At 43.4% G+C, this 27,168-nt stretch overlaps 2 protein-coding genes across 28 annotated transcripts in view; one reads left to right on the top strand and one right to left on the bottom strand.

Moving 5' to 3' along the window:
• LRCH3 (leucine rich repeats and calponin homology domain containing 3) overlaps positions 1 to 6,399 on the top strand; it is a 61,008-nt gene extending 54,609 nt beyond the window's left edge. For 13 of the 26 annotated variants that reach the window (XM_079315199.1, XM_079315194.1, XM_079315195.1 and 10 more), the window contains one exon: positions 125 to 2,495. In XM_079315199.1, coding sequence (XP_079171325.1) covers positions 125 to 325 — 201 coding nt within the window. In that variant the 3' untranslated portion in view covers positions 326 to 2,495. Of the gene's footprint in view, positions 1 to 124 lie in introns of all 26 variants that reach the window. The other 13 variants (XM_079315186.1, XM_079315193.1, XM_079315184.1 and 10 more) reach the window with 2 other exon arrangements.
• A 315-nt stretch (positions 6,400 to 6,714) lies between these two features.
• DRC9 (dynein regulatory complex subunit 9) lies at positions 6,715 to 26,201 on the bottom strand. 2 transcript variants are annotated; one of them, XM_079315026.1, is made up of 9 exons: positions 26,086 to 26,201; positions 22,415 to 22,635; positions 21,229 to 21,357; positions 19,299 to 19,380; positions 13,196 to 13,357; positions 12,509 to 12,583; positions 10,900 to 11,031; positions 9,596 to 9,697; positions 6,715 to 9,136 (listed from the first exon to the last, which is right to left on the bottom strand). In XM_079315026.1, exons 1-9 carry the CDS (start codon positions 26,197 to 26,199, stop codon positions 9,008 to 9,010), a joined length of 1,146 nt encoding a protein of 381 aa, XP_079171152.1. In that variant the 5' UTR covers positions 26,200 to 26,201; the 3' UTR covers positions 6,715 to 9,007. The 2 variants fall into 2 exon arrangements, with proteins under 2 accessions (XP_079171152.1, XP_079171153.1); XM_079315027.1 differs by lacking the exon at positions 21,229 to 21,357.
• Positions 26,202 to 27,168: the final 967 nt, after the last annotated feature.

Below are 27,168 nucleotides of genomic sequence, written 5' to 3'. Positions count from 1 at the left end.
TGCTTCTCAAATGTGTAGGTTGTATCTGAGATGTCTGATAACTGCTTTGTGGATGTTGCTATGCCTAACTGACTGACCTTTTTTTTCTGTCTGTTTTCCCTTCCTGCTCACACACTCTGGACAGGACAATCTTTGTTCCCCTTCTGACATTCTCCAGCTAAACCTCAGCGTTAAAAGAACAGTTGAGACTCTTCTTTCCCTGGGGACAGATTCAGAAGAATCCAGTCTTGTGTCCCTTTCCGTTCAGCTCTGGGGCTTTGTGGTGTTTTACTGTACTCTAATGCTAACGCTCTGTATGTTCTATCGCTGGGTCTTTTTCCTCTAGTGAAGGATAGTGCTGCTGCTTCCCCCCTCCGTCACTCCAGTGCTTGGGAGCAGCTTCTGGCCTTTGCCAAGACTGTGTGTATGAAGTGCTTTGTTTCCCACCGATGGGACAGAGGTGACAAGTGCTATGTGCAAACACTTTGGTGCACCCACAGCACCATCCATGACCAATTCCCATTTGTATTTGCTGTGTCACGTTGAGCAGATGAAATGCTCTCCAGGGGAGGAGATGCTGTCCCTGGGCTCGAGCAAGGGCTGAGGTCAGGACACGTGGTGCATGCTCTGTCTGCTGACCATGGTGTAGTGAAAACTGCAGTGTCAGTTTGTGCCTCTGTTCCCCCATCTGTATCATGGGAAATGCAGCCACTTTGGTAAATTGCTTGAGGATTATCTGATGAAAAATGTTAAACAATGTGAAGTATTTTTTTCAATGTCAATGTTCTCAATGGGATCTTACAGTCTTAGGAGACATGGTCTGGTGTTGTCCACAGAACTTTCTAACTGGTTTGGTTTTTTACCCCCATTCCTTTATCCTTCTTCTGAGAGCATTTGATTTCTCAAATGTATAGACTCTGCTGTATTGCTTTGGGTCAGGATTTTTAAAATAACTGTCAGTGAATCCTGAGCTACTTGAACTTTAAAACAGTTCAAGCAGAAAATTCAGGGAAATTAAGCTCTTCAACAGCTTTAAGAGAAAAGTTTTATGGCACAGAAAAAAAAATCTTTATGATCCTGTCAAGTGCTACAGAATGTCATAGCATTTTATTGTGATCTGGATAAAACTTACCAAAATCTTGTTGAATTGTCACTTGATCTTGGGGTCACTTGACCCCAACCCAAGCTTGTTCCATGCTTATTCCCTTCTTCATCTTATCCTGTCATTTTCAGAAACACTTGCATCATGCAATTGCACAAATATAAGTCCAGCTGCACAAGCACTCTTCACTGTTTCACAAAACTCAGGTAGTCTTCCACAAAGCTTCACAGCCTTTCCCTCCCCAGGGAAAGTATCCTGGTGCTTTAATGCTTTAATGTCTCAGGGACACCTCAGAGCTTCAGGGCACTCCCCATGTGTGTAACAGACCGTGTCTCCTGAGAGGGGAGATCCATTCAGGGAGCTCTGCTCAGAGACCAGGGACAGGTAAGTGTTCAGGAAATGGCTGTTCCAGATGCCTGTTCAATAAATTTGTTGTATCTGCAAGTGCAGTAGATGGCTTGGAAGTGGTGTTGGCATTCCAGCCATAACCTGGAACACCTCTGAGCACAGTTTAAGGTACACAGGAGTTCAGTTGCAAATGTGGTCACTGTCAGTAAAAATGTGTTATGTGTATGTGGGTCTGACAAGCTCTTGTACCATGAAGTGAATATTTATCAAAGGAGCAAGGAAGAGCTGCTGCCTTCTGTCCAAGTCACACAAAGTGTTCTGTCCAAGCCAAACATCACTGAGTAAAGAAGGGACTTTGGACAGGGGGAGATTGTTTTATTTTTAAGTAAGCTATTTTTGTACTGCTTACTGCTATGAACTAAAATGAACTCGGTTCCTGTGTTTCTTAACTTCTAATGAACACTGTGATAAAAGCTGCAAGGGGTTTTACACTAACAGTGCCTTCCAGTTTTTAAATTTTGTTTATCATTGCTGTCTGTGGTATGGAGTCATTCCAAAGCTTTTCCCCTTTATCTGTTTGCATACATAAGAAAAAAGATAAGTCATATTTACTCAAGTTTACAAGTATTTTCTCAAAAAGCACAATTTTTTCATAGTAAAATACATTTGCTGGAAGAAAAATGTATTTTAGCCTGAACATATGGCTTTCTATGAGAATTTCCTGAGAAGGGGCTCACTTGTTTTCTCTGCTTGGAGCTTTGTGGGAGGAGTGTTGGCTGCCACTGTTTGTGCTGAAGGATTTCTTTAACCTCAAAAATCAGTTAAGATTCAAGGAGTGGAGAAATGCCAGTTGATGTGAAAATAACACATGAAAAATAGTCTCTGCAGCCCTGTAGGAAGGACACACTTGGGTTATTTTCTGTGCATACAGAGAACTGTTGGACATGTATCCTGACTGTTGTGGAGTGAGGATGGCCAGGAGGTACCAAGGACTTCTGTAGGATGAGGCTTTAAATACATCTTAGACTGAGAATAGCACAACTATTAATAAACAGTTTGAAACCTCTTTTTGCATGTTGTGTATTACTGTTATTCCTCAGGATGATTTTGGGGGTTGCCCACTAAGCAGGGGCACTTTGGGGACCTGAGTGAGTGGTAGTGACTCATTCCCTGCTCCCCCAGCAAGCTTCCCTCACAGCTGTAGCTGAACAGGACTGTCTCCAAAAGGTGTGATTTGGAAAGGAAGCTGTGGTTCCTCTCCTGTGTTGTAGCTTCCCCCTCCTCAAGTTCACCTATTTGGGTTTCATAAACTGCTGCCATCTCGGTGAGGGCAGAGATGGCAATTTGCTATTCAATCCCCTTTCTCCCACAATCTTTTTTCAAATTCTTATTTGTATAGTTTTCTATTGAAAAAGCACAAGAGATTAGCTCAAGGCCACCCTTCTTGAGTAGTCAAAGTCATGATTCCTTTGTCCCAAGCAGAAATCTCATGTCCTATCCCTATGTGTGTGTGCTGCCTGTCCATAACATTTCATATTTCAGTCACCTTTTGCTTAATTTTTTTTTTTTTGTCTTTTCAGTTGAGTGGTTTTCATCCATTTTGTTTTTGTCTTTGTTTTGTTCCCCATTCAGGAGCAATTATGTTTGCCTCTGCATATTTTAGAAGAGAAGGGTTTGACACAGGTAGCTGTGACTGTCCAGGCGCTCCTGGAGCTGGCACCCCCAAAGCAGCAGCCCCTTCACCACTTGTCTGCTGTGTAGAGACCTCCGGGACCTTTTGGGTTGCCTTGGCTAAGCAGAAGGACCTGAAGACTTTACTGCCCATGCAGTGCATCCAAACACACAGAGCTCTGTTCTAAGGAAATGAGTTCCCGTGATTCCTGACAGGAATGTTTTACTTCATTTCTCCATTTTTTTTGGAGATCACAACAGTTTCCAGTAACATTTTTTTATTACCGATATTTTTGCCCCTTATTTAAAATAATGAAAGTTCATTGGGAGGAGGGCAGGGAATTCCAGTGGCTGGCTGTTGGAGCCAGCTGTAGACACTGACCTTGCAGGATGAAGAAATGGGTTTAGAGTTTGGAAAGCAATTCCTAGGGGAATTTGTAAAAAAAAAAAAAAGTGTTAATGCAGTGGGCACACAGGGAATTAAATTTCTTTCCTTACCCAGAGGGTGCAAAGAAATGGAGTTTCTTTGCCTCTAAAGAATGGCTATTTCTATGAAAATATTTTCTAAATTGCATGACACAATCTTAACCTGCAGTGTTTGATAACAGGGTTGAACCTCACACAGCTGTCACTTCCCTTGGCATATCCTCATTACTAAAAGTCAAAGACAAAAAACACTTTATTTTTTTTCCAAATGGAAAAATTACTGCATGTTTTCTCTGCCAGAAACACCTTAGTAAAAGATACTAAGTCTGTTCAAATGGGATTAATCCCATCACTTTCTATTTGGGTTTTAGCATGTCTTTATCTGAACACTTTTCCAACAGCAGTGGAGGGAGATTATCCCTGTCCTCACATCCCCTTCTGGTGGTTTTGTGGGATCACCAGAATCCTGTGCATTTCCCTGCAGTGGGAGCAGTGCCAGCCTGCCCTGCTGGTCATTAGAAGCCCACCAGCTAAGGCAGCTCTGAGGGGTTAGACAAGGCTTTCAGCAAAGCCCTTTACTGGTTGGAATTTATGTAGAGAGATGGGCTGGTTTTACAGAACTATTGCTTCATTCCTCTTAACATAAAAATAGAAAATCACTCTATAGAAGTGGGAGAGGCAGCTGACAAGTTTTGCATTTTCCAGGAAAGCTGATGTGCAAAATAAAGACAGGTCTGTATGCTGTGGTCCTAGTGACAAGGCCAAGCTCACTACCAGATCAATTAACAATATTTTTTTTCCCCCACAAAAAGGCCTCACAAAATCCAGTTTTCCACCCATGCAGTTCCTTTGTCAGGTGTTGTCCAATTTAAAGCATCCCTGAACATTATGCTACTAATACATGGTACTGTGAGGTTCTGAAAGCAACTCCAGGCATCAGCCATATTCTGACTGGCATATGTTTGAAGCAGAATACACCGAGAGGATTTTATGCAGATAAAGGAAGAAGAAATGGGAACAAATTAGCTAAAAGTCATTTTTGCAGAAGTAAAACCTGCTGTGGGAACTGCCAGGGACTGATTTTAGCTGCATTTTTCCCCTTTTGATTTGTAGGGTTTTTTCCATTTTGTTTTGTTTCATGTATTTCTTTCAAGGGCAATTGTGGTGATTCCCTATTTCTCATAATTATTCCCATTGCTTCTTATTGGCATTGGTTGGTCACATTCCAAGTGAAGAACAGCTGGAAGGTGTTTAAGAGTGTCCAGCTGCAAAGAGAAACCTCCTCATGCTGAGCTAATTCAGTGCCCTGAGCCCTGCAGGGAATGGAAGTGCCAGGAACTCACAGCACCCACTGGAAGAGCAGCTCCACACAGGCATTCTCACCCCCTTAGGTAGGTTTTAATGCCATTGGTGAGGAGTGTTGGTCATTCCCACAGGGTTACACAGAGGTCTCTGAAGTGTCTGCTGGGGGGAAGATGCTGCCACTCACAGGCAGCACCACAGACACAGACAGAGTGTTCCTGGTGTGTTTGTCTCTGCACATAATTTGAGAGGGAGGCAGGCACTGACTGCATCTTGGTTTCCAGCATCAGGTCACCTGTTGTTACAGGGACTTGCATTTAGCACACAACCCATCGTGGGCTCTTTAAATACCCCTGTTTGAAGAAAACCATTCCCTTCATGGAATTGTGAGGGTGTGGTGATTGCTCCAGCACTTAAGGAAAGTGAAACCTAACAGTATTCAGGTTGGTGGAATTTTTGTCATTTAATAACAGTAGTTTTTAATGGGGTGGGGGCTCAAGTCTGAGCTGCAAGAAAGAGCCACTTCCTATTGCAGTGAGTGGCTCATGCCACCTGTGGCTGAGGCCAGGCTGACAGAGGGTCCCTGGCACCAGGTACTTTGTTGTGAGCAGCATTCACTCTGGCAGTTTCAGTGTAGGTAACTGTTTGTTTGACATTTGTAATCTTATGCTTTCAGACTGGCAAGCACTAAATCTTGTCCAGGTGCTTAGGACAAAAATCAAATCCTGAAGTTTCATCATATGGTTTATTTAATGTGTTACACCAAACCCACTTCAGTTCTCTCTTGAAAAATGGGTTGGGATTTTTCAGTGTAGTTATGTGCAATTTTTGTTGTATCCCATGAGAAGAGTATTTGAAAAAAAAAATGTATAAAGTTCTATTCTGTGTGTTAAAGCAGAGAAGAGAGGTCTTTCGTCTTAGGGGCATTTGTGTGTGTTGGAGGATGTGGGAGGGATCCACTTCAATGTTTGGTGCTGCTGAGTGTTCCTACACTGACTCCATGGTGTCACACTCTATCCTCAAATCTGGCGAGCCCTGAGCAGTGTCTGAGGCCCCTGATGGCACTGGGGGGCCAGGGCAGAGCAGCTGGGGGCTCCCCTTTGAAGGAGAGGCTTTTGTAAAGGCCCTGCCCCCTGTTTAAAATCTACCAGGGACAACTTTACAGTGCCAGAGCACCTCTGTTGTTCTTGGTAGCAGGATGGCAGATGGTATTCTTACCCCTTCTATGACTATAAATGGTTCTTTGAAAAACTGTTTTAGAAACAGAGAGCTTGTAAGGTGAATTTGGACATCAAAAAATTCTTTTGTATAGATATCGTGATGTTCTACAAAGTGATCTAATTTTGTTATTTCTGAAAACAGTGTAAACGTGTAAGTAATAGAGTAAAGGATTTTAAAGCTTCATCCCATGCTGTATGTCTGTAAATACATTCCATCATTTCTGTTACATATAAATGTGTTTGAATATTGTATATTTTAAACCGCCTGTATTCTGCCAGTAGTGTGACCTTCTAGCACATTGATAATATAAAAGGAAACCATGGGTATTTGAAATAAAGTTTTAAAACTTACATGAATTGCACATCCTCTGTGTCAGGTGTTTATTCCTCTTCCATATCATCCTAGTTGGCATTTGATGGATCTGCTTTGATTTTGTGTTTCTCATAGTTAACCAGGACAGGAAAATCGCAGGATTTTTACACATATTTTGCAGCCCCATCAGAAGCTTTTTCTTGGGGATATTTTTAACCTTCCAAGATACTGATTTTGTACAGAATTCTTTGCTTATCATTTAGCAGCTCCTTGTTTTTTTCCTTGGCTCATCCTTTGCTTTTGGCCTGTCTTGGGTGTGAAGTGTAAAATTCTCACCCCTATTTGCTGACCCTGCTGCATTTGAAAGGTTTATTCTTAACCGGAATGTTTAGTCCTCTTTTCATCCTTCCTCATCACTAGTTTTATTACTTTTTAAAATATAAAAATGCAATGCCTGAGATCCACAAACCCTCCCTGGTTGTGTTACCCTTGTGATGCTCTTCCCTGCTTCAGCATCTTTGTCTGACGTGGTTACTCTGTCAGCCACTAGGGACAGCTCAACTCCTGCCTCTCAAGGCTGCCCAGCTCTCTTCAGGTATTTATTTCTTCCCCTCAATCTAAAGCTTTCTCCTAACCAGCTTCCCAATCTCCAGCCTTTCTTCTGCATTTAAAGAAAACCCTCTCCAAAGCTCATATGATTTCCCTGCAGAAAATTCCATGGATGTCTATTTTGATCCCATCTCCACAGCTAGAAAAACGGAGCAGTACCAACTGTGGCACAGTCCCTGAGAAGTGCTGGGTCTGGGACTCTGCTCCCATCCCTGGATGTGCCAGCCTGTTTGCTTGGCAGCTGCACAGCCCAGACACAAACTCTGCTGCAGTTTCCATGGAGGGGGGGGGGCATACAGAGAGCAGCTGGGATGAGCTGGTGCAGCCAAGGAGGCTGGGAAGAGGTGGATGGGTGGCACTCTGGCACAGTCCCCAGCCCAGAGTGTGTGGCAGGTCACAGGGTTCAGGTTACACACCTGTGCCCCCATCACTACCCTGCAGTGGCCTCATGTAGGAATCTGAGGTTCTGCACCCCTGAGGTTCTTTTCATGGGAAAACCCTGCTCCACTGTTTGCCTCTTTGTTTTTGTTTCCAGAGCTACTTCATTCTCTGCTGAGAAGCAAGTGCAGCCCAGCATCAGATTTCAGTTGTTTGGTTGCATTAATGAAGTGTGCTTGGAGTTTGACATAAACAGCAGAGATCTGCTGCCCTCCATCTCATCCTGCTATTCCTTAGCTCAAAGCCTCTGGAGAGTTTTATGATAAACTTCATTCCTTCCACCCAAGCAAGCCACCTGTTAACACCCCCATCACATACAGAAAACACAGGTCTGTGGTGAAATTAACTGAGTCAGCAGCATATGAAAAGAGTTAAAATTAGGAACTTAAGTCCCAGGTTTGCACCGGGGCACTTCCTGCAGTGGGGTGTAAGTCCTGGCTCTGTTCCTGCCAGCCCTGAACTGGAGCAATCCCTGCCCTTAGTGCTGCACGGGGAGCACAGGAAGAGAGGGAATTTGTACCAGTGCTGGAATGGGAATTTGTTCAGGTTTCAAGAAAGTGTCCATGCTTCAGCAGGAACACTGGCACTTCTAATGTGGTTTGTCTGGAGCATCTGAAACTTCAGCACTCCCCGACAACCAAGTCTGCCTGATGAGGCACCAGCACCTTCTGTTCAGAATTCTGAGCCACAGCCTCTCTGCTCATGGTTGCAGCCATCTCACGTGAGCTTTTGGCCCAGTTCAGGTTGGACATGGGGAGGTTTGGATGGGTCCAGCATTGGCTGGTCACAAAGAGCAGAGCAGACTCCATAGTTTGAGATGATCTCCCACGTGAGAGTCAGAAACCAGGCCAAAGGTTGTGCACAGACCTGTATGTCAACTGACAAGAGGTGTGAGGAGCAAGGATTCCCTTTTAGTGAGAAGCAGCTCTGTTCCCTGCCTTCAGCCCCATCCCAGTGTGCAGTGGCTCTGGCTGGGGACGGCTGTGACAGAGCAGCTCCTGTAGGCAGCATGGCTGGCTGCCTTTTCCCTTTGCTCCTCCCCTTGGTCAGAAAGTATATGGAGCTATTCTGTCTGTGCACTGACACTGTGCAGGACTGTGGGAATGGAAACCTCTCTGCTCTGACTGCACTTGTGTTTACACTTGCAAACTGCTCATGTTCCCTGCTGAGCTGATGCCAGTGCTGGAGGCAGGGAGAGCACAGAGGGAACCCATCTGGGGGTGCCTCAGCCTCCCTGCCTGACCCAGAGCCATGGCTGGTGCTTTGGGCCTGGCAGAGGAGATTCTGGGTGTAGAGTATCCCATGAGTTACTGGACTGGTAAGAGGTTTACCTCCTACTGTCTTGCTTCCATAAAGCACTTTGCAGGGGATGTAGTGTTTCTCACTGCTTTGAGGCAAATCCCCTTTCTGCTGGGGAAAAAGGCTGTACAAGGGCAGCTGTAAGATCTTTAGTGCAGCTTCACCATAACTGTGTCTGCAGGAACTGTGTTCTCCAGAATTGCCCAAGCTCTGTTACATGGTTTACTTTATCCTGTTGGACATACCACAGTACACTGGCCAGCAGCAGTCCTGGAGCACATCTGTGGCCACTTTCTTTACTTATTTCTTTGCTCCAGATTTTTGCTTGCCTCCTTCTTTCTCTGCTAACTGTCCCTTCAGATACTTCTCGAGCTCCTGGTAGGGGCCAATGAATCTGCGCACCATTGTGCCTTTCCACCAGGCCTGCACCTGGAAGTGAGAGAGAGAGAGACCTGAGGGGAAATCACTTGCTGGGGTACGTGGTACAGCTCAATGCCTGGAGAGTCTTTCCTGTGCTCCCCAGCCACAGAAGGGAGCCCCCAGCCCATGCAGCAGCCTTTGGGCCTGGTTGTGCCAAAGGCACCCACAGCTAGACTGGGGGCACCTGTTGCTGGTAGCAAGGGACAAGCAGGAGCACTGCCCCATGACCCTTCCTGTATCACATGTTTACAGGAGACTGACTGATCCCTTTTCATCTCCCATCTCAAACCTGCAGCCAGCTGCTGGCTCTGAGCATGCCCCAGTAAAAAGAACAGGCTTTGTTCTTTGCTTGTGCCACCACACACCAGCCAGCTTTCTTGGGTTCTTTTCTGCCTGGACAAAGCCTGTGGCACAAATTAACTCCCAGCTGCTGCTGGAGCAGCACTGCCTCAGCTTTGCTCCCCTTACCTTCAGGGCACTCTTCTGCTCCAGGGCTTCCTGCTCTCTTTGTTTTCTCTTGTTCTCCTTGTCTGTCCGGTCAATGATGATGGTTGTCTGGAACAGCAGGCACTGCAAGAAGGCACAAGGGTGGTAAAAGCCATGACAAGCATGTCCCCTAAACTGCAAGGCCAGCTTTCAGGGCTAAGTGTGCCCAGCCATTTGCCAGGACACAGCTCACCTGGACCCTGGTGCAAGAATTCTTTCCCTCTGCTGCCTATACAGGTCTCATCCTTGCTGCACACTTTCCACAGCCCTGCCAGGACTGCTCAGACCTGTGGGTTGTAGTATCCCTCTGCACCAGGGAGCTCCAGAGCAGCCCAGGGATAATGTGTGAATGGGGGTTTTCCTCCCCCATCTCTGTTATTTGATCTTTCCTAAATCCAGATGGCAAATGTTGCTCATTACCACCGTCAGTCCTCAGGCACTTGGAGCTGCTGCCAAAGTGAAACCTCTCCCGGCCTGGGTGTAATTAACCCCCTGATCCCCTCTGTAAAATGGCTGGCTGAGGCTTCCCCAGCAACAGCTGGAGATGGGGAGGACACTTGGTCCCCCAGGCTAAGCAGCAGATGATGTACAAACACACTTGGGACACTGAGATGACAGTGTACAGAGTGAAAAATGAGCCCACAAGCAGGGAAACATCCAGCTCCATCCCATCATCTCCAGCCCACGGATGGTAAGGAATGTTTACAAGTAAATTCCTTCTGGTTTTAAACCACACATTTTTCTAGATGTTTCTCTCTATTCTGTGCTGCTGTTCTGCTGTGATCAGACCCCAGCAGTTAACCAAGAACCCCGTGGGGCAGGAATGGTTCTACCCAGAATCAGCTCCCTGATAACAGAGCTCTGTGCAGCTGGGAATGTGTGTCTGCAGGAAGGGATGAGCTGCCTTTTCCAGCCTCAGCCAGTATTACTCTGGTCTTCCTAGGAGCAGATCTGTTCACACTCAGGCAGCAAAGTAAGGTGAGATGTAATGATGGAATGGGACAGTACCTGTGCCCCACACAAAGGCTGTCAGTAGATCTCTCATTACTTGCTGGTATTTGAAAATAGCTATAGGGGAAACATCATATCCCTCCTTGATGTCACAGGTGGCAAATAGAAGATGATATCTCAGCCATTGTCTTCCCAAGACAAGTGCTATAATCACAGCCTATGCCTCAAAATTACTGATTTTTTTCTGTGGTCCTTGTTCCTTATCTGAATGAGAGTAGGAAAAAGCCCAATGCAATTTTGCATGGCTGGATATTGAGATGCTGCTGATGTCTTACCTCTTTGGCAAATTTCTGCATAGTTTCCAAGTTCTCTGCCCTTAATGCTTTTAGATCATCCATTTCTTCATCTTTTGCAGCAGTGTCTGTTTTATACTTCTCCATCCAGTATTCCAGCTTCTCTTTCACCTTCTGCATGGAGAAAGAAGGGTGCTCAGCATGGTGCAAAGAGTGCACAGGTAAGTGGTTTGCTACTATTACATGGCCTGCTTTCAGGATGGTGGTGAGAGTCCTGTAAATTGTGCATGGTCAGTGTTTCCTTCTCATCTTGAAAGGATCAAACCCCTAAGACTACTCATAAATTACTGCAAGGCTAGTTTTGTGCAGCCAGTCCTGATGAAGCAAGTGACAGCCAGAAGCCATTCTTTGCGTGTGTACAGAAGGAGGGGGGTTAAAAAGCACAATTTGTCAGTGGGAGAACTTTTATCCTCTGCCTGACTCCCTACCCACTTTCTGGATTAAGTTCAGCACACCAGGAATAAGGTCCCAGGGGACAGCACTTCACGCTATTTCAGGTTGTGAGCTTGGCTTTGTGTTCATGAATAGGGCAGGTGTTTCTGAAACAGTCACCCAGATGACTTCCTCCTATTCACCAATAACTTCTCCATAGCAACCACTGTGATTGCTTCCATGGAAAAATAATCTGAGGAAAAGCATCAATCTCATTACAGCATCACAGCTGGACACACAAGGGGGATGGAGGGCATGGTCATCCTCCTGTCTGCGGCCCCTGCAAAGCCACCAGCTGCTGTCTGAGCACTGAGGGGCTGCTGCTGGGCTGGCTGCTGGAGGTCAGCCAGGCTCAGCATGTACTTGAGCAGCCCTCTCACTGGGAGCATTGATCAGACCAAAGCTCTGGGGTGCAGAGCACACTGTTCTATTGCTCACAAGATACAGCACTGCTTTGCACTCAAATTACATTCTTAAAAACCTCTTATCTCCTATTAAATTCTGTACTAGCAGTTACATCAGGTATCCTGCAATAGTCCAGGTTTTCTTCCCATCATACCATTTATGTGAGGCTTTGCAGAATTATTAATTATGAAGTTATTCAATGTTAATGAACCTCTGAATCAACACCACAAGGACATTCATGCTGCTGAAAATGTGTACCATAGTTGTGGGTTAGCAATGATCCAACCTCAATTCTTCCTGGATTGGCCTTTTGGCCAACTGGACTGGCAGTTTGTGTCATTCCCTCTTCAGTCTTTCTCTCCTCTATGCAGCCCTTGGGTCTCTGAAGCTGTTGCCCTTACTCTGGTCTCTTTGCTGGGATGCTGGCAGCCCCAGCGACTACCAAGGAGGGTCTAAATAAAATTCCAAATACAACTGTCTGAGAGAGGAAAAATCCTCTCTCAGGAATGACACCTGAATAAACAATGTAATTCATTACATGAACCCATAATTTAAGGAAATATATCTATATGTAGTAAATCCCAAGCCTGGGAGAGCTGTGTTAATTAATTTTTGAGAACAAGTATCATTCAAACTGCAGCAGTCATGAACCTGGTACATTTGATGGAGCAATAACTGTTTCCCTTTAGGCACTAATCAATGATATGGTGTTTATAGGTTGCTGTTTTAAACATTAGCTGACAGTCACACATACCTCATATTGTTGCGTAAGGAAATTTTCAGTCTCCGTGTGGACTTGAATCTCGTCATCAGTTTTGCTCTTCAAATTCTGTGATCAGAGCAGACAGAACACATGTGAGACAATGTTGGTGTCTATGTGTGTGCACACATTGCTGCTGAAAGCTGAGTAAAAGTGCTGGAGCTCTGTATAGTCCACAGACATTTTTTTCCAGTGATAATATCAGCCAAGGCAGTCCTTGCTCCTGGGCTATCCATGAAAAATGGACAATTAGATCAGACCTTGATCAGTCAAAAAAAGATGTTTGCAAAACCAGAACAGTTTTCTAGTCCAGTTCACCTTATGGCCACACAAGCAGCTGTATCTGTATCATCTGCACTGGGGGCACTGCTGGGAGCTCAGGTTGCTAATACCTTTGTTACCACCCCTTTGGATATACTTCTGGGTCTGATTTGCATTGCTTTAAGCATCCCCTGTCTCCTAAAGCCATGCCATCCTTGTTGTGGCTGTTTGCAGCATCATACACAGAAACAATAGAAGAGATAAAGGTGCCTAACCCCATCGAGTTTCCTGATCCAGTTCAAACACCAGCTGTGCTGGTGACTATAGTGGAGAACAGAGGGGGTATCTGGGGAGCAAGGAAGGGCTCTTCCCTTACTAGATGGAGATGCCTTCCAGTATGAGCCATGGGGCAGGGCTTACCTGAATTTCCTTCTCCAGGGCAATCTCTGCATTGCTGCACTTTCTCTGGGTTAGGTGGATCTGGAGATCTGTGTTTCTCTTCATGTAGTAGCTCTCTGTATTCCATTTGGCTGTGTTCTCTTGCAGCTTATCTTTGAGGCGGTCAATGGCCTCATCTCGGTTCTAGTGGAGACAAAAGCAGCACAAAAGCAAGACTGGAGACTGAGGTCAGCTCACCATTTCTTAATCTCTCCACCCCCTGAAAAGGTCAGAAGAGACAAAGGTATAGCCTTCACTTTCCCTGAATATTGCTCCATTTCAAGGAGCATTTCAAAGGTTAGTTTGATCTGTGACCCATATAGACAGCAACAAATCCATCAGTGGAAAGGGCAGAGTGAGGAACAGAGGGGGACAAAGAAGGCAGGCCTGCTCTCTGGTCAAGAAATTGATTCAGTCAGGCTTAGGATAAATATGGAAAAAAAAAACCCCAAATAATTTTAACCGCTTAAAGTTAGGCTTTACTTTTACTAACACCTTGCATTAGACCATGTCAGTGAGTGAGCATCTGTAGGAGGAGGATAATGGCTCAGCCCCACAAAAGCCTAAGTTTGTTATCCTAAAGTATACTCTATTCCTTGGGTTTATTTTTTTTCTAGTTATGCAGCAACTGTATAAACACAGCCTTAGGAACAAGTGCAAATTGAATCCTGTCTTGCTCATATTTTCAAACAGTTCTTTCTTGAAATCTTACCAGGTAGATGGTGCCCACTTCATTATGAAAACATACACCCAGGGCAAGGAAGCAGTGGCAAGGAAAAGCTGGCTATGAGGTCCCAACCTTTCCCATGCCTTGCTTTGCAATGGAGCTGAGCTTTCCTGTGGCAGAAAGTTAAGTTTTCTGTTCTCTAGAGTTCTCCCATAGGCAAGAATCCTAAGTGGTTTGTCCAGCTTTTGAAGCATACTCAGAAAGCAAAGTGCTTTTTCTTTATTTGGGATTGTTGTTTTGTTACTCTTTTTAGATTAATTTATTTGAATAACAGATAAAGGTTCATTACCCTGGGGTTGGAACTTGGGTCAAATGCCTGTAAAATGAAGACTTTTTTATCGAGTTAAAAAGGTCATCAAAGCTTCCTGTGTAATTATGCAAGATCAATGTGAATGCACCCAACTGCTCCACTACAGCCTTTTTCTTTGCTTCCCTGCCATGCTGTGGTGGGTTTGATATCCATCAGCCAAACCTCCACAGCTGAAGATGAAATACCACAGTGCTGGCATTCTTTGAAATGCACATATCTTGTCTCTGAAGCACCTCACATTCCTTAGCTGTGTAAACATGGAAAAATGCCACAGGAAGAAGCCAGCTCAATAGTGCTGTGTTTGAAAGCCCTTGCAGCATGACTCATTTGGAAAAGGTCTCCTTATAAGAACAGTTTGGAACAGTTAAAAGGAAACTCCTTCCTTCTGCACCCCCTGTCATACATACCAATAGCAGAGTTGTCCAAGTTTTTATGAAGCTCAGGATAACTAGGGTATTGGCTAATGCTGTTTTGTGAATCCAAGGATGCTCACATGTTTTTGAAGGTTTCAAACACCAGATATTATTTTTATGGCCATATCATCATGTGACTGCAGACAGCTACAGACATGAGCTGTTTGTGCTTTATTAAGGTTTCTGGTGATGGCCTTTATTTTCTCTGGCATGGAATTTTGGTGGCCATTGGGAGGAGGAGTGTTCCTGGTCAGTAGACAGGGGATGTGAGTGTACCACTCTATTTTGAGATTATCTTCCTGGGTCATAGTGAAATTGTGTCTCAGCAGAGAGACTGAGGAGATGCTAATTAAAAAAAAAAAAAACAAACCCACAACTTTTTGTGGCGCTGAGGATCAGGAAAGATCTTCTAAAGATCTGCAAACTGGCCACAAAATACAGGTTCAGCCTAGGTTACAAAGTACTCAGAGAGTTGGGGCAGAGCATGAATTTCTCATGAGGTTATTTTCTTTTTCATTTCACATTTTAGTAAAGAAGAAAGTGCTTTTGATTCTTGTGCCCCAGGCTGGGATGGGGGCCCATGTGCTCTGTTGTTTTCTCCACTGGATGGCATGTCTGTGGTTTGGATTTGGTCTGGGGTGCTGTAAAACATCCTGGTTGGAGGTGGGAGTCTGGGGGCTTGGTTACACAATCCAAAGCAGACGGGAAGTGAAATGCAAAACCCACTGGTGGCTTACAGCAGTATCTGCCTGGCCAGGGAAAGCTGGCTGCAGGCATGAGGGCCTGAGAGCTGCAGGATCTGGTGAGCAGAGCTGGGGCACGTTTGGCATTTGGCTGAGGGTAGTAAATGCAGCAGTAAATGCCCACAGGCTGTGGGTACCATCTGCAGAGTGTGCCGTTCCCTGAACTTCAGGGACAGTAACTGGGAAAGTGAGTTAATATTTATTCATTCTGGTTTGTCATAACAAAGGTCCACGCCAGGACATGGAACACTTTCATAGCTGATGCAGTAAATCTCTGGGCTGCTTATTTGGGATGACTTCAGCGTTGAATCTGCCAAACCAAATCATCCCTCGTGTCCAAAACTATCAGAAAACTGGCAGACACCAAGATCAAACCGCAGGAAATAGTTGTCAGGAGCCAGTCTGCTTCACAAGCAGGTAAACAAGCTGATTTTCTCTGATCTCTCAGCTCACAGACATCAGCTCAGGGGCTTGTCTGCTGTCACCTGGTGCCACAGGAGTCTTCCCCACAGATGCTGTTTGGCTGCAAAAGCAGCTGCACTTAGCTGGAGACCTTATCCACACTTCTGTGTTTTCATTTACTTTGATTTATCTCTCTTGTAAATGCCACCAAGATCTCCCAGCTCTTCCACAGCAGTTAGTGTTTATAGTCATAAAATACAGCTGGTTACAAAAATAGCCCACAGGAGTAAACAGTCTGAGGAATTCTCCAGCAGTCCAATGCTGCCCATTTGGCAGGGGAAGGAGTGTTGTGCTCTGTGCTGACAGAGGCCCCTGCTCTGCCTTGCTTAGAGCTCAAGGCTCTTCTGGCAGCTGCAGCATCTCAACTTGCAGGGCCTGGAGATGTGCTTGGATCCATGCACCTGCTGCAGCCTGGGCTCACTCCCCTGAAACCACAACAGGCAGCTCTGCAGGCACTTCAGTAAAGCTTTGCCTGCATCACTCTCCCAGCTCCAGAAAACCCTCAAGGAATGTCTGTGCCCAAGGGACAGCAAGGCTGGCTGTCACCTGGTGAGGACAGAACAGCTTCTGCAGCCCTTGGCCAGTTCAGCACCCGTGGCAGCAGCTGCAGGAGAGCCCCAGGAGGGGCAGTTTGCTGGCAGAGGGAACAGACCTGTTGGCAGCAGCACTCCTGTGGAAAATCCTGCCACTCTGGAGCCAGGTTTGGATCTAGTGCACCAGGTCCTGCAGTGCTCCTTGGGGTTCTGCCAGCAGTGAAGCTCAGGACCATCACAAACCTTGTGCTTTTTACTGTGCATATCTCCAGTAGAAACATGCACCTGTGTGTGTGTATATTTGTTTAAAACATTCCACTGAACAATCCATTGATGCCTTTGTCCTCCTAGGAGAGGAAAAGGGAAGAAACACAATGGGTTTTAATTTTACTACTAAAGGCCATGACTGAGTGATGCACTGATACAGTGGATCTGGGTGTGTTATGACAACTGACAAAGAATTAAAGTTACAGACATATTATCACTGGTACTGTGATGCCATGATTTGGATTTCTATCTGTTTGGTAGCTGTAATATTACTGCTTGTAACAAAATGACACCACTACCTGCACACATGTATAAAATGAGTACACCACAAAACCTGCAGGACATAAAAAGTCTTCAGGTGAAGAGCAATGCAGGAATGCTAAATTTTACATTCCTAAAATTTAATGTTAAGCCGTATAATCCTCTATGATTTTAATCTGTTTCAAAACCTGCACAGACTGCTTTTACTTGACCAGGAATCCAGAGAAAGTAAGTATTTTTATAGAAACTAGAAAATAAACACTGCAGCAGCAAACAGACCCCCTGCAGCCAAACTTGAGCTACCAGTGCTGCTCCTGCACAGACAGGTAAGAGCAAAACCAGATGCACCATTTCAGCTCCTTAGAGACATCCATGCTTTCCAAAAGAAAACAAAATAAAAAAGAACATTTAGCATTTGATTTGTGTTCCATTAGAAACAAAAATGGGCTGAGCAGGCTAACACACTATTAATTAGCATCTTATTAAGAGGTAGAAAGGCTGAAAATACAAATTCATAGCAACATGAGTGAGACAAAGGCCGTGTTTTTCTGGTTCCAGGATTAGATTTGCTCGCTTTTGTTTTCTCAGCCATGCAGGCTTTTATCTACAGGTCTGGCATTATTATTGTTGTTCAAAAGTACTCCAAAGTTCAGTGAGGCTGTATTTTTATTTTTAATTAGCTGGCAAGGTGACAAATCATGCAAGTGTCTGTAAAACTGCCTATGGGAATATCCCATATGAAGCAAATAGAAATTATTCTCCCTTGGGAGACACAGTCAGACACCATTATTTTTGGCACAGGAGGAAAGCAGTACTTTAAAGTAGTCTTGTCTTTGATTTGTTATCAAAGCTGAAACTATAAGGAAGCTCAGAAAAGGACTTTTAAGCTTGAAATATTAGAAAAAAATCCCAGATGAGTGCAAATCCCATTTGATGAGACAAAGCCCAAGAACTGAATTAGCACTGAGAGGACAAAAAAGAAGAGCCCCCTCTCAGGATGGGAGCTACACACATTTTTATGACTGCAGGAGGTAGGAAACATGCAGGGCAGGACACAGAGAAGTGGGCCTGACTGCAGAGTGCCAGAACATTGCTGCTGGTACAAGGCAGGATGATTACAGCCCCTGGGAAGGTACCAGGACTGGCTACGTATATTGTGTGCACTTGGTGAGGTTTGAAGAGCACCACACAGAGAACTACCTCAACATAATCACCAGCCTGGGGAGTGGGAGAGCAGGAACTTCCCAGGAGCCTGAGTCTGACTGAGAAGAGACAGTGTGAGAAGCAAATAGGTCCCTCATGTTTTTACAACTGTCCCTTATTTACAATTAAACTCTCCACTGCATATGCATCCAACACAAAACCTTTGTGTTCTACAAACCAAACTTCACCAGCATGTCTGGGCCTTAAAATTCCTCTCTGTAGTCAACCATATCCTGGCTTGATTACTGTCCACACTTTTATCCAAAGACAAAACTCAGAGACATCAATGTTTTCCTTAGATGCCCTTGCTGTCCTCTTGCTCACTACTGAACCAAGTGTCAGATTCTTGTTCCTTTCCCCAGCCCCTGTAAGTTCTGCCCCAGCTTGCCTTCTGCTTGTTTGCTATCACATATCTCCTGCCTCAGCAGAGCCAGGCTGCATTTCCATGTTGAATGAGCATCAAGTCTGAGCTGTCTGGTGAGCATCAAAGTGACCAGTGATAAGCCATTCAATTGATCCGCACTTGTGTAGGAAGTCTGATTATTTCCAGAATGCCCCATATTTACTGTGCATGCACACACCCTTTGCATGATGCAGACAGAAGGGCTGAAGCTTTCCAGAAAGATTAAGTTGACAGCATATGTGCAATAACATTGATCTGCCCTTGTGTAGGCATGTTTGGGATTTTCTGGTGTCTGGAAACCTAGAAAAATAGATTAATAGAATTACACTTTCCCCTGATGAAAATGTAGGTAGAAAAATTGCCTGCTCCTATAATAAGTAGATAGATAGTCCCATTGGCACACTTCCTGCTGTGCCAAATGATCTGCCATGACTGAGTATGACAGAACCTTAGGTACTGTTATCTGCAGATAACCTCTTTCTTACTGATTGCAGGTATCTGTGCTTTGTTACTCCCAGCAGAGATTTTGGGATATTCTAATTCTGTCATGACTATGATCATTTTGAGCTTCCATTTGAAAACCATCAGACATTGCTCATGAAGTCCTTAGAGGGGTTATTCCAAATACAAATTTTTATTGTGATTGTTCTACCTCTCTACTCACTGTGTATGGCCATGGCCTGAGTGCTAGTTCCTGGGCAGCAGAGGTCAGCTTCCTAACAGGCTTCCCCCTGGCGAGATGCCCAGTGCTAAGTGCTCTCACCTGAAGGTCTCTATCAGTTTGTTTCTTGACATCTTGCAGCTGTTTCTGGAGTGCCTTTATCTCCTTCTTTCCTTTTTCCTCCCTGAAGTGGGAAAATACAATCACTTAAATATATCAAAAAAAAGACAAGAGCTGTTTACCTAGAAGGGGAACTTCCTGTCTCCTGATGCATTCTGGTAAGATAAACAGAGACTTCTCACCAAAACTACTGACTTCATCAGTAAATCCTGAAAGAAGAGGTGCACAGACTGAGCCAGGGAGATGAGAACAAGCAAAAAAAAAACCAGGGGATGCTCTTATTGAAAGTCTGGAATGGATTTGAGGATGATTTATAATACTATAATGGAGAGAGAAGATGCTGGTCATTGAGTCACAATTTCTACATTTAGGCAAAAATATCTGTGACTCTGTGCAGAAAGAAGCCTGGGCAGAAGATAGTAACAAATTCTGTTATTATGTGTATGAGAATGTTGCTTCTTTCATATTAGACCTAAAATCTTCAAAAGAATACTGCCTCAGGTTCTGAGATCCATGAAGGGACCTGAATGAAGACCAAAAGCTAGAGAAGTGTTCATGCAAAACAGATGCAGTAAATATTCTAGGTATTATCTTATTTCACTCAGAGTGTTTCTCTAAACTTTTGTGCTTATGATTAGTTTTAAAACCAGTAAATACTATAGTTGGCCCCTGAAACTTTGTATCCTATTCCAACCTTACAATCACACATGCATTTCATTTTCAGAGTCCTTATCTGGGTGACTGATGAACAAAAGCTCCTGATAAGGAGTCCCATCATCTCATTGCAGATGGCTTTCAGAGCAGTGCATTTACACAAAAACAGGCAAGTATTTGTTATCTTGAAAGACAGATCAAGTTCATTCCATGAAAATAATGTATAGTACAACATGGCTAGATATTATTGACAGAAGGGGATAAAAAAGGATTATGTCCTTTCTGATTATAATTTGTCTCTTCTACCTTTCAGTATTGGATAGTTACTGCACAGCCAATTGCTAATCTCATTCTTGCTTTCTGTCCCTTCCATGGATAAACAATAAATCCCTTGGAGAAGTTGGGTTTCATTCTTGAAGTCACACATTCCACTGAAGCTGGGGATTTACCCTGGAGGCAGATCCCTGAGCCACCACAAGAGTAGTTCTAGTAGCTGAGATTCCTAATAAATCATGACTGAGAACAGTTTTGCTGTGCACCCTCAAAGATGGGCCTGAGCTGCTACACTGAGGTAGTTTTAAAGTGGTCAAATATTTGTCTGATGACTGCAATTCTCTCTGATAGTCTTGGGATTGAACCAGAGCTTTACACATTAAAAAAACACCCAACCTTTAGAACTCAAAAGCTTGAGCTAAGAAATCACCAGTTTGAGCCGAGATGATAACAAATGTGTACCCTGAAAGATTTGGGACAGAAGAGAATCACAGCACAGTGGCTGGTGGATTAACCTTAAATAAGACACTTGTCACCATCTGTGCTATCCCCTCATTGCTGCTGGGAAAAGGGAGCCTATTAGCATGTGGGTCAGAGCAGATTCTCCTGGGCATTAGACTACCTAAAGGCCATATGTTGCTGGCCCCGATTTGAACAGATTCTCTGCTGCTCTGGCTTTCACTGGAGACAGGAGTTAAAGATCAAGGAGCTCCTGCATCACATTATGTTTTAATTGAAATGAGGCATTTGCACTAATATAGCCACTGGTGTTCACCGTGGTCAAAGCTCAGGCAATTCCTAGCTCAGATCAGTATCAGACCATCCACTGTTTCTTTACAAGCAGCAAAAATTGCAATTTGCAGAGAAAACCAAATAATTCAAGTCTTAAAAAGTATCCCTTCTGTATTTTTGTTGTATTGGGTTTTATTTCCTATTCAGCATGTCCTGAGCATTTAAACAGGGAAGAACTATACACAACACTGACCTGATGACGATGTCATAAAACTTGTTCTTTTTTGCCTTCTCTCTCTCATTAGCATCTGTTAGGCTACTAAATGTTCCCAATTCCTCCATATTTTTAATAGTGATTGTAATTACATCACTTGCATACTGCCTGCCAGGAAGAAAAGGAACACAACAATACTTTGCAGGTGCTGGTAGTACAGTGTCTGGCACTTTTATCCATTACTGTTTACAGTAAAATGTAAGGAAATAAAAGGTCCCTTTTCTAGTCTTATGTCCTATCAAACTCAGGAGTGCTTCTCCCATGGTATCTGCTTATTGTACATCTGGAGAACTCAGTATTAGGAGTTGGTTAAGTTTATAATTTTAAAATGCTGCTCTGCATGCTACTCTGGGAAGTTGCAGAGGCACAAACATACCCATGCTGTGCCAGACATGCTGCCATTAAGAAGGCTGCTGGCCTGCAGTAGTGATGACATGTGGATCTTGGAAAATGAGACCTGGTGATGCAATACATGGGTTTGTGCAGTTTATTTAATGTCATGATGCATGGGGCATTTACACTTTAGCTGTGTTTTCTCCAGTTGTGTTAGAATCTTAAACCCATTGTTGAAATGACATTAAATAACAGAAGCCAGGATGCAGAAAAATGCATACTGAGCATTTTGCTCCATTATCTCTTTAAAACTACAGGTTTCTGGTATTTCTACAAATCAAGGCACTGGTTTAAGTGCAGGAATAAAGCTTGTTTTAAAAAAAGAAAGAAAATCTTTATCTACATTACCTTTTCTTTAATGCCTAAATGCCACAGAAGCTCTGTGTGTCCTGCAGAATGACCGAGTTAAAAAGTAAAGCTCAGATCTCCCTTTGCATCTGGGATCTGCTAAAGGAACCTGACTCCATGTACTAGAACATGAGCACTGATTAGTGCCTGGCATGGTTTCTACCTAGACAATAATTATCAACAGGGTAATGTTTTACAGCTCCTTTCAGAATAAACTGCTTGTCATTAGGTAGCATCCAGAGGCAAGCAAAGGCCAGAACAAAATGGTCTCTGAAGGATACCACTGCTATTCTTAGAGGAGCTTCTTCCAGACAGAGACTGAACTACTCAGGCAGTGGGAGAGAGAGGAACTTGTATTTTTGCTTTCAAGAGATAGACTGAGAATTTTACAGCTCTGAGGATCCCTCACAGGTGCTTCACTCACCTGTCAGCATAAATTTTTTTAAGCTTCTTTGCAGCCTGAGTGGTGCGTTTCTTGGAGCTCTTGGGAGACTGCTGAGTATTTTTCTGATCTTCAGTTTTCTCCTCCTGCTGTTCAGTGTTTTTCAGGGCTGTGGAGGTAACTGTTTCTCCACTCTCTTGTTCTGCTGACATAAGCTCTGGGGAGTTAATATCCAGCTCCTCCTGGATAATTTTTTTCATTTTCTGGATGGGAATGAAAGGACATAAGGGAAATAAGAGAATAAGGGAAGTGGGGAAGGGAATAAGAGAGACCTGCTTGCACATTGTACAGCAGAACTAAACCCTCTGCAACATTATGTGAGAGGAAGGAAGGTTAGTAATAAACTAGAATGGAGCTATACTGAGAGCAGCTGATAGTGCATGTTACATTCTGCAAAGAGCAGAAGATCAGAACCATTTCTGTTGGTTAGATTTGAGCGCACAGTGTAGCTCAGGGAAGTTTATGGGCTCAAAAGTCCCAAAGTCTTGGACTAGGAAAGGCCTAAAATGTGAGTTCATCCACTCCAGGAGATGATGGTTCAGACTGTTCTTAATCTGACATTCTTAATGATCTCCAGCAGTGAAGACTACAGTGCCAGCACCTCACAACTTTCTTTACCATAAGAAAGTTTTTTCTCCTCAACAGCATTTGAATCCCTGGCTTGTTATCCTGGTCTCTGTAGGCACAGAGAACAAGTTGTTCCCTCCTCTTTTTGCAGCAGTTTTTACAAACTGGAAGATTGTTAGCCTATTTCTCCTTCTCTCCGTCTTAGATATTTACCACTGCCTGTCACCACAACTTTTCCCTACTTTTCCCAATATTATTGCTATAACTAGAGCTGTGTGGAAATAAAGGTGATAGACTTTCTGTCTGCTATCAGCTTAGCAGGTTTTTTGAGAGTAACAGCAGAGGAAATATAACATGAATTCAAAGAAAAAATTCAAAATATTGGCAGCTCTTTCCTTCATGGAAAGGTATCTTGTGACTGAGTACAATTTCATTAGAAAAGGAAAAGCCCCCAAAAATGCAAAAGCACACTATAAATCAGCTAAGCCCTTGCTTCTAGGAAAGTCTCTGTTTTATGTGTTATGGATGAAATGCAGGTGTATACACTGGGACATGAAAAGAGAACATTTTCTTGCCTGCCTACCAGCATTTCTGTGGCTGAACACTTTATAACAACACTGCTGACTGCAGCTAACACAGACTCTGCCAGCCCCATCCCTGTCCACAGCTGCCTGCTCCCCACCCCGGCTGCTTGGGGAAGCAGACAGAGAACTCACTGTGATGAAACATTTTCCAGCAAAAAGAAAAAAAAAAAAAAAAAAAAAAAAAAAAAAAAAAGTTATTTTTAGCAGCACCAGTTCTCAGTCCAGATCCTTCCACAACCACACACACATTTGTGCCAGCAGAGCAGAGGGCAGAGTTAAAACAAGTGATCAGGGCAGCAACTGTGGATGCCAGGAGTACTTCCAAAAAGTTACTTGTCAGGCAAGGCTGTGTCAGAGGTCTGAGGTGCTGCTGCAGCTGTGAGGACATGGCAAGGGACTGCTTCATGCTGAGTGTTTTGGACAACTCTGCATTGGGATGGATCAGCCTCTGGCAGTGCCTGACTCATCAACGACTACAGGAGGAGGGAAAGTGACTATGTGCTTAATATGTGGACTGTTAAATTTACATTAAATTAATCCCATGCAAAGCATATACAGACCAATGAAAATTGCATTGTTAATTAGTAAAAAAATGGCTTAAATAGCTGATTGGTGACAACTGTACTTCAGAAAGAACTAATTTTGGCAAACAAACTGATTTAATATCATGTAGATTTTATGAATGTTCTGATAGACTTTTTTATGTCCAGGAAAGTTCAAGACAGGCAATGACTGGGTTGTCTGGTTGGTAGTAAACACTAGGGACTTACACACTAGTAACTAACACATGAATATGTAAAAGCAAGAAGTTTGTAAACTGCATGTGTTACCATCTATGTAGTCTCTGAAGTGCTTGTCTGTTGCCCAAAATTTAGCAAATAGGAAGGCTGCCTCCCTCTGGGGCATGCACTGTGTGAAGCAATGTGCAAGAGCATCCCATCCCGAAAATCAGTGAGGTGCTGGCCAACACTGTGATTAGCCCTCTCAAAAATGTCATCAACTGAAATTTACATGTCATTCTTTGAAGATGCCATTGATTTGTCTGCCTGATAGAACTCCAGGGTACTTTGCAAGTACAGCTCTTGTACAAATACAATGAAAGCAGCCAAACGTAAACTGAGAAACAGGGAGGAGTAGCAAATTACAGAGCACCAAAGTTAGCAAATAGCTTCCCTAAGCCATTTTCTTGTTTCTAAATTGTTTCCTCCTTGATTTGTTTTCACATCTTTAAAAGCATAAGTAGGGTTATAACCTGTGAGAAAGTTGTGTTCTAAGAAGTGACTTGGTGAAAATGAGTATCTGTGATTGAAGAGAAAAGCAAAGGTGTCTTCTCTATAATTTACGTGTACCCTCAGTAGGTCTATCAGCCTGAGTCTGTGTGTCTGAAGAGGACAACTGCTGTCCCAGAGATATGCTCTTTGTCTCTGTTCTACTGCTGGCACATAAGAGAGGGAGAAGCATCCTCTGGGAGCATTGAGGCCGGCTCCCAAGAGTCTTTCAGGGGAGCAGTGCCCTCTATAGCACAGTCTCAGCATTGTTCCCACCCTGAAATTCACTTTAACTCCAGCTGCTGCTGCGGCTTCGACATGGGCTTTTTGAAAAGGTAATATGGAAAGAAAGTATGTAGAAAAACATGATTTAACTTCCTCTGGTATTCTTAAGTGGTACATTAGATAGAGTGAACATCATTAGGTGTCCAAACTCAGATCCCAGTTTTTGTTTCCATCCTGGTCGGGAACTTTTTTCTTGAGTTCATTTTAAAAAGATTTCACACCTGCTGAAACTGGAACGAGCCTGCTGTGCCACTTACAGACCATAGCACTTAGAGCCATTTACCCCTCAGGATGGTCCATCCTGACTCCTATGTCTCATATCTACTAGATATGTCACAGCACCTTCTTCCACAGCAACAAACCCCTGCCTGAGCATTAGGAATTCTCTGTTTTCCATATCTCTGCCCATCCTAACCTTCTTAGTTATGATGCCGATTAGAAATCAATTAATAATTAATGGTCACTGAGAAGGGGTAATTACTAATATATTTTGAAGTACATTTTTCTTAATACATTGTGGGAACGAAAGGAACTTTGGCATGGACTTAGAGAGGAATATAATTACCCTGGTTTTGAGTACTTTGAAATAACCTATAGGTTTCTATTTTTAAAATACCTCTTTATCTGCAGAAGACCCTACATATGTTTTTCTTTCTTTTCCCCAATTCTTTGCTTGTTGTATAACCACTAAGATTTTAAAATTACAATCTCAGAAACCTCATCTTTGATCAGTAGGGTCCTTTGCACAAATTCTTGACTAAAGCTTCTCAGTGATGCTGCAGTATGAATATTGAAATTAGGTCATTTTTATTGTGTTTCTTCACCCATAAATCTCGGTAAATATATTTGAGTTAATTTTTTTTAAATGCTGGTAAAAGATATAAAGCCAAGACCAAAAAAAAACAAAACAAAACAAAAAAAAGAAATCTTTTTAAGCAGTGGCACATACATTCTTGTCCTCGTGTGGAACTGGCATGATATATCCAAGAATTGTAAGTTGATCCACACAGCTCTCCAGCACAGCACTAAACATCAGAGCTTCCAGATGAGTGATTTTTTCCATTTGTTTAGTCTCTGTTTTCTTGCTAGGAGGAACAAAGATAAAATATACCAATCAGAAAAAATGCTGTGGTGTTAGTAATGTCAGTAACAGTAGTTTAAACTAAAGGTAGACCCAAAATAGCCTTATTTCCAGCCTTACATATACTTCCCTGGCTTTGTTTATAACCTTTCATACACTGTTTATAAAAAGAGCTGTGCTCTGCTAATGGCTGCATTCAGGGACAGTGGGAATGTTTAGCTTTCACAAAACAAAGAGGTCCTGGTCCCTCCTACAGCAGATCTGGGTAGACAGGCCAAGAAGGGAATGGGTACAGGGGGCACAAACTGGGTGAGGTGCCTCATGGGTGAGCAGTGGTTCATAGTGGACTTTGGGAAACAACAGAAGAAATATGCCTTTTTTAAAGAAAAAAATAAATCCACATCCTATAAAGTCTCAGAAGGCAAAACTCCATGCTGTAATCATTCCTGAATATTACTGTGTAGCCTTCACACTTTTATGGTCCCAATCCCCTCTCAGCAAGAACTGTTACTGTCTTAAGATGCTGAAACTTAAATGAGAACCAATACCTGGGCTGAGTAAACAATCTTTAACTTTCTGTATTATTTTAACTTGCACTTCAAACATGAAACTGCTCTGACATACACTTAAACACCCCTTTGCCTTGCCTGCAGATGGAGGGGTTTTTTTGTTGTTGTTGTTTTCTTTAGTTTTTGTCAAAGAAAATATGTAATTTACAGTTGAACCATTGATTTAATTTCACCTGGCAGAAAAGAAGTGCCACTTTTCAGTGCAAGTTTATTTAATGTCTGTTAGTGCAGAATAGGTAAAACAAACAAAAGTAACTCAGATTTCACACATTTATTTCCTGGTGTCCCTGTCTATTGCAGGAAGTTGTTTAATGCAACACGTGTTGAAATGTGCTGGAAGAGGACACAGCTCTCCCTGGGGCTAAGAGTAGAAAGTGTGCAC

This window comes from Erithacus rubecula, assembly GCF_903797595.1.
Source record: "Erithacus rubecula genome assembly, chromosome: 11".
Classification (NCBI taxonomy): Eukaryota; Metazoa; Chordata; class Aves; order Passeriformes; family Muscicapidae; genus Erithacus; species Erithacus rubecula.
Note: the sequence above shows the minus strand (reverse complement) of the source record. Positions and strands in the feature narration are given on the sequence as shown.

Coding starts and splice junctions, on each gene's coding strand:
- DRC9 (XM_079315026.1), bottom strand. CDS start 26,199: ATGGAAAAAATCACTCATCTGGAAGCTCTGATGTTTAGTGCTGTGCTG. Junction 9,698..10,899: donor TGCAGAAATTTGCCAAAGAG/GTAAGACATCAG, acceptor GCCTTCTTGCAG/TGCCTGCTGTTCCAGACAAC. Junction 9,137..9,595: donor AGCAGAAGAGTGCCCTGAAG/GTAAGGGGAGCA, acceptor TCTCACTTCCAG/GTGCAGGCCTGGTGGAAAGG.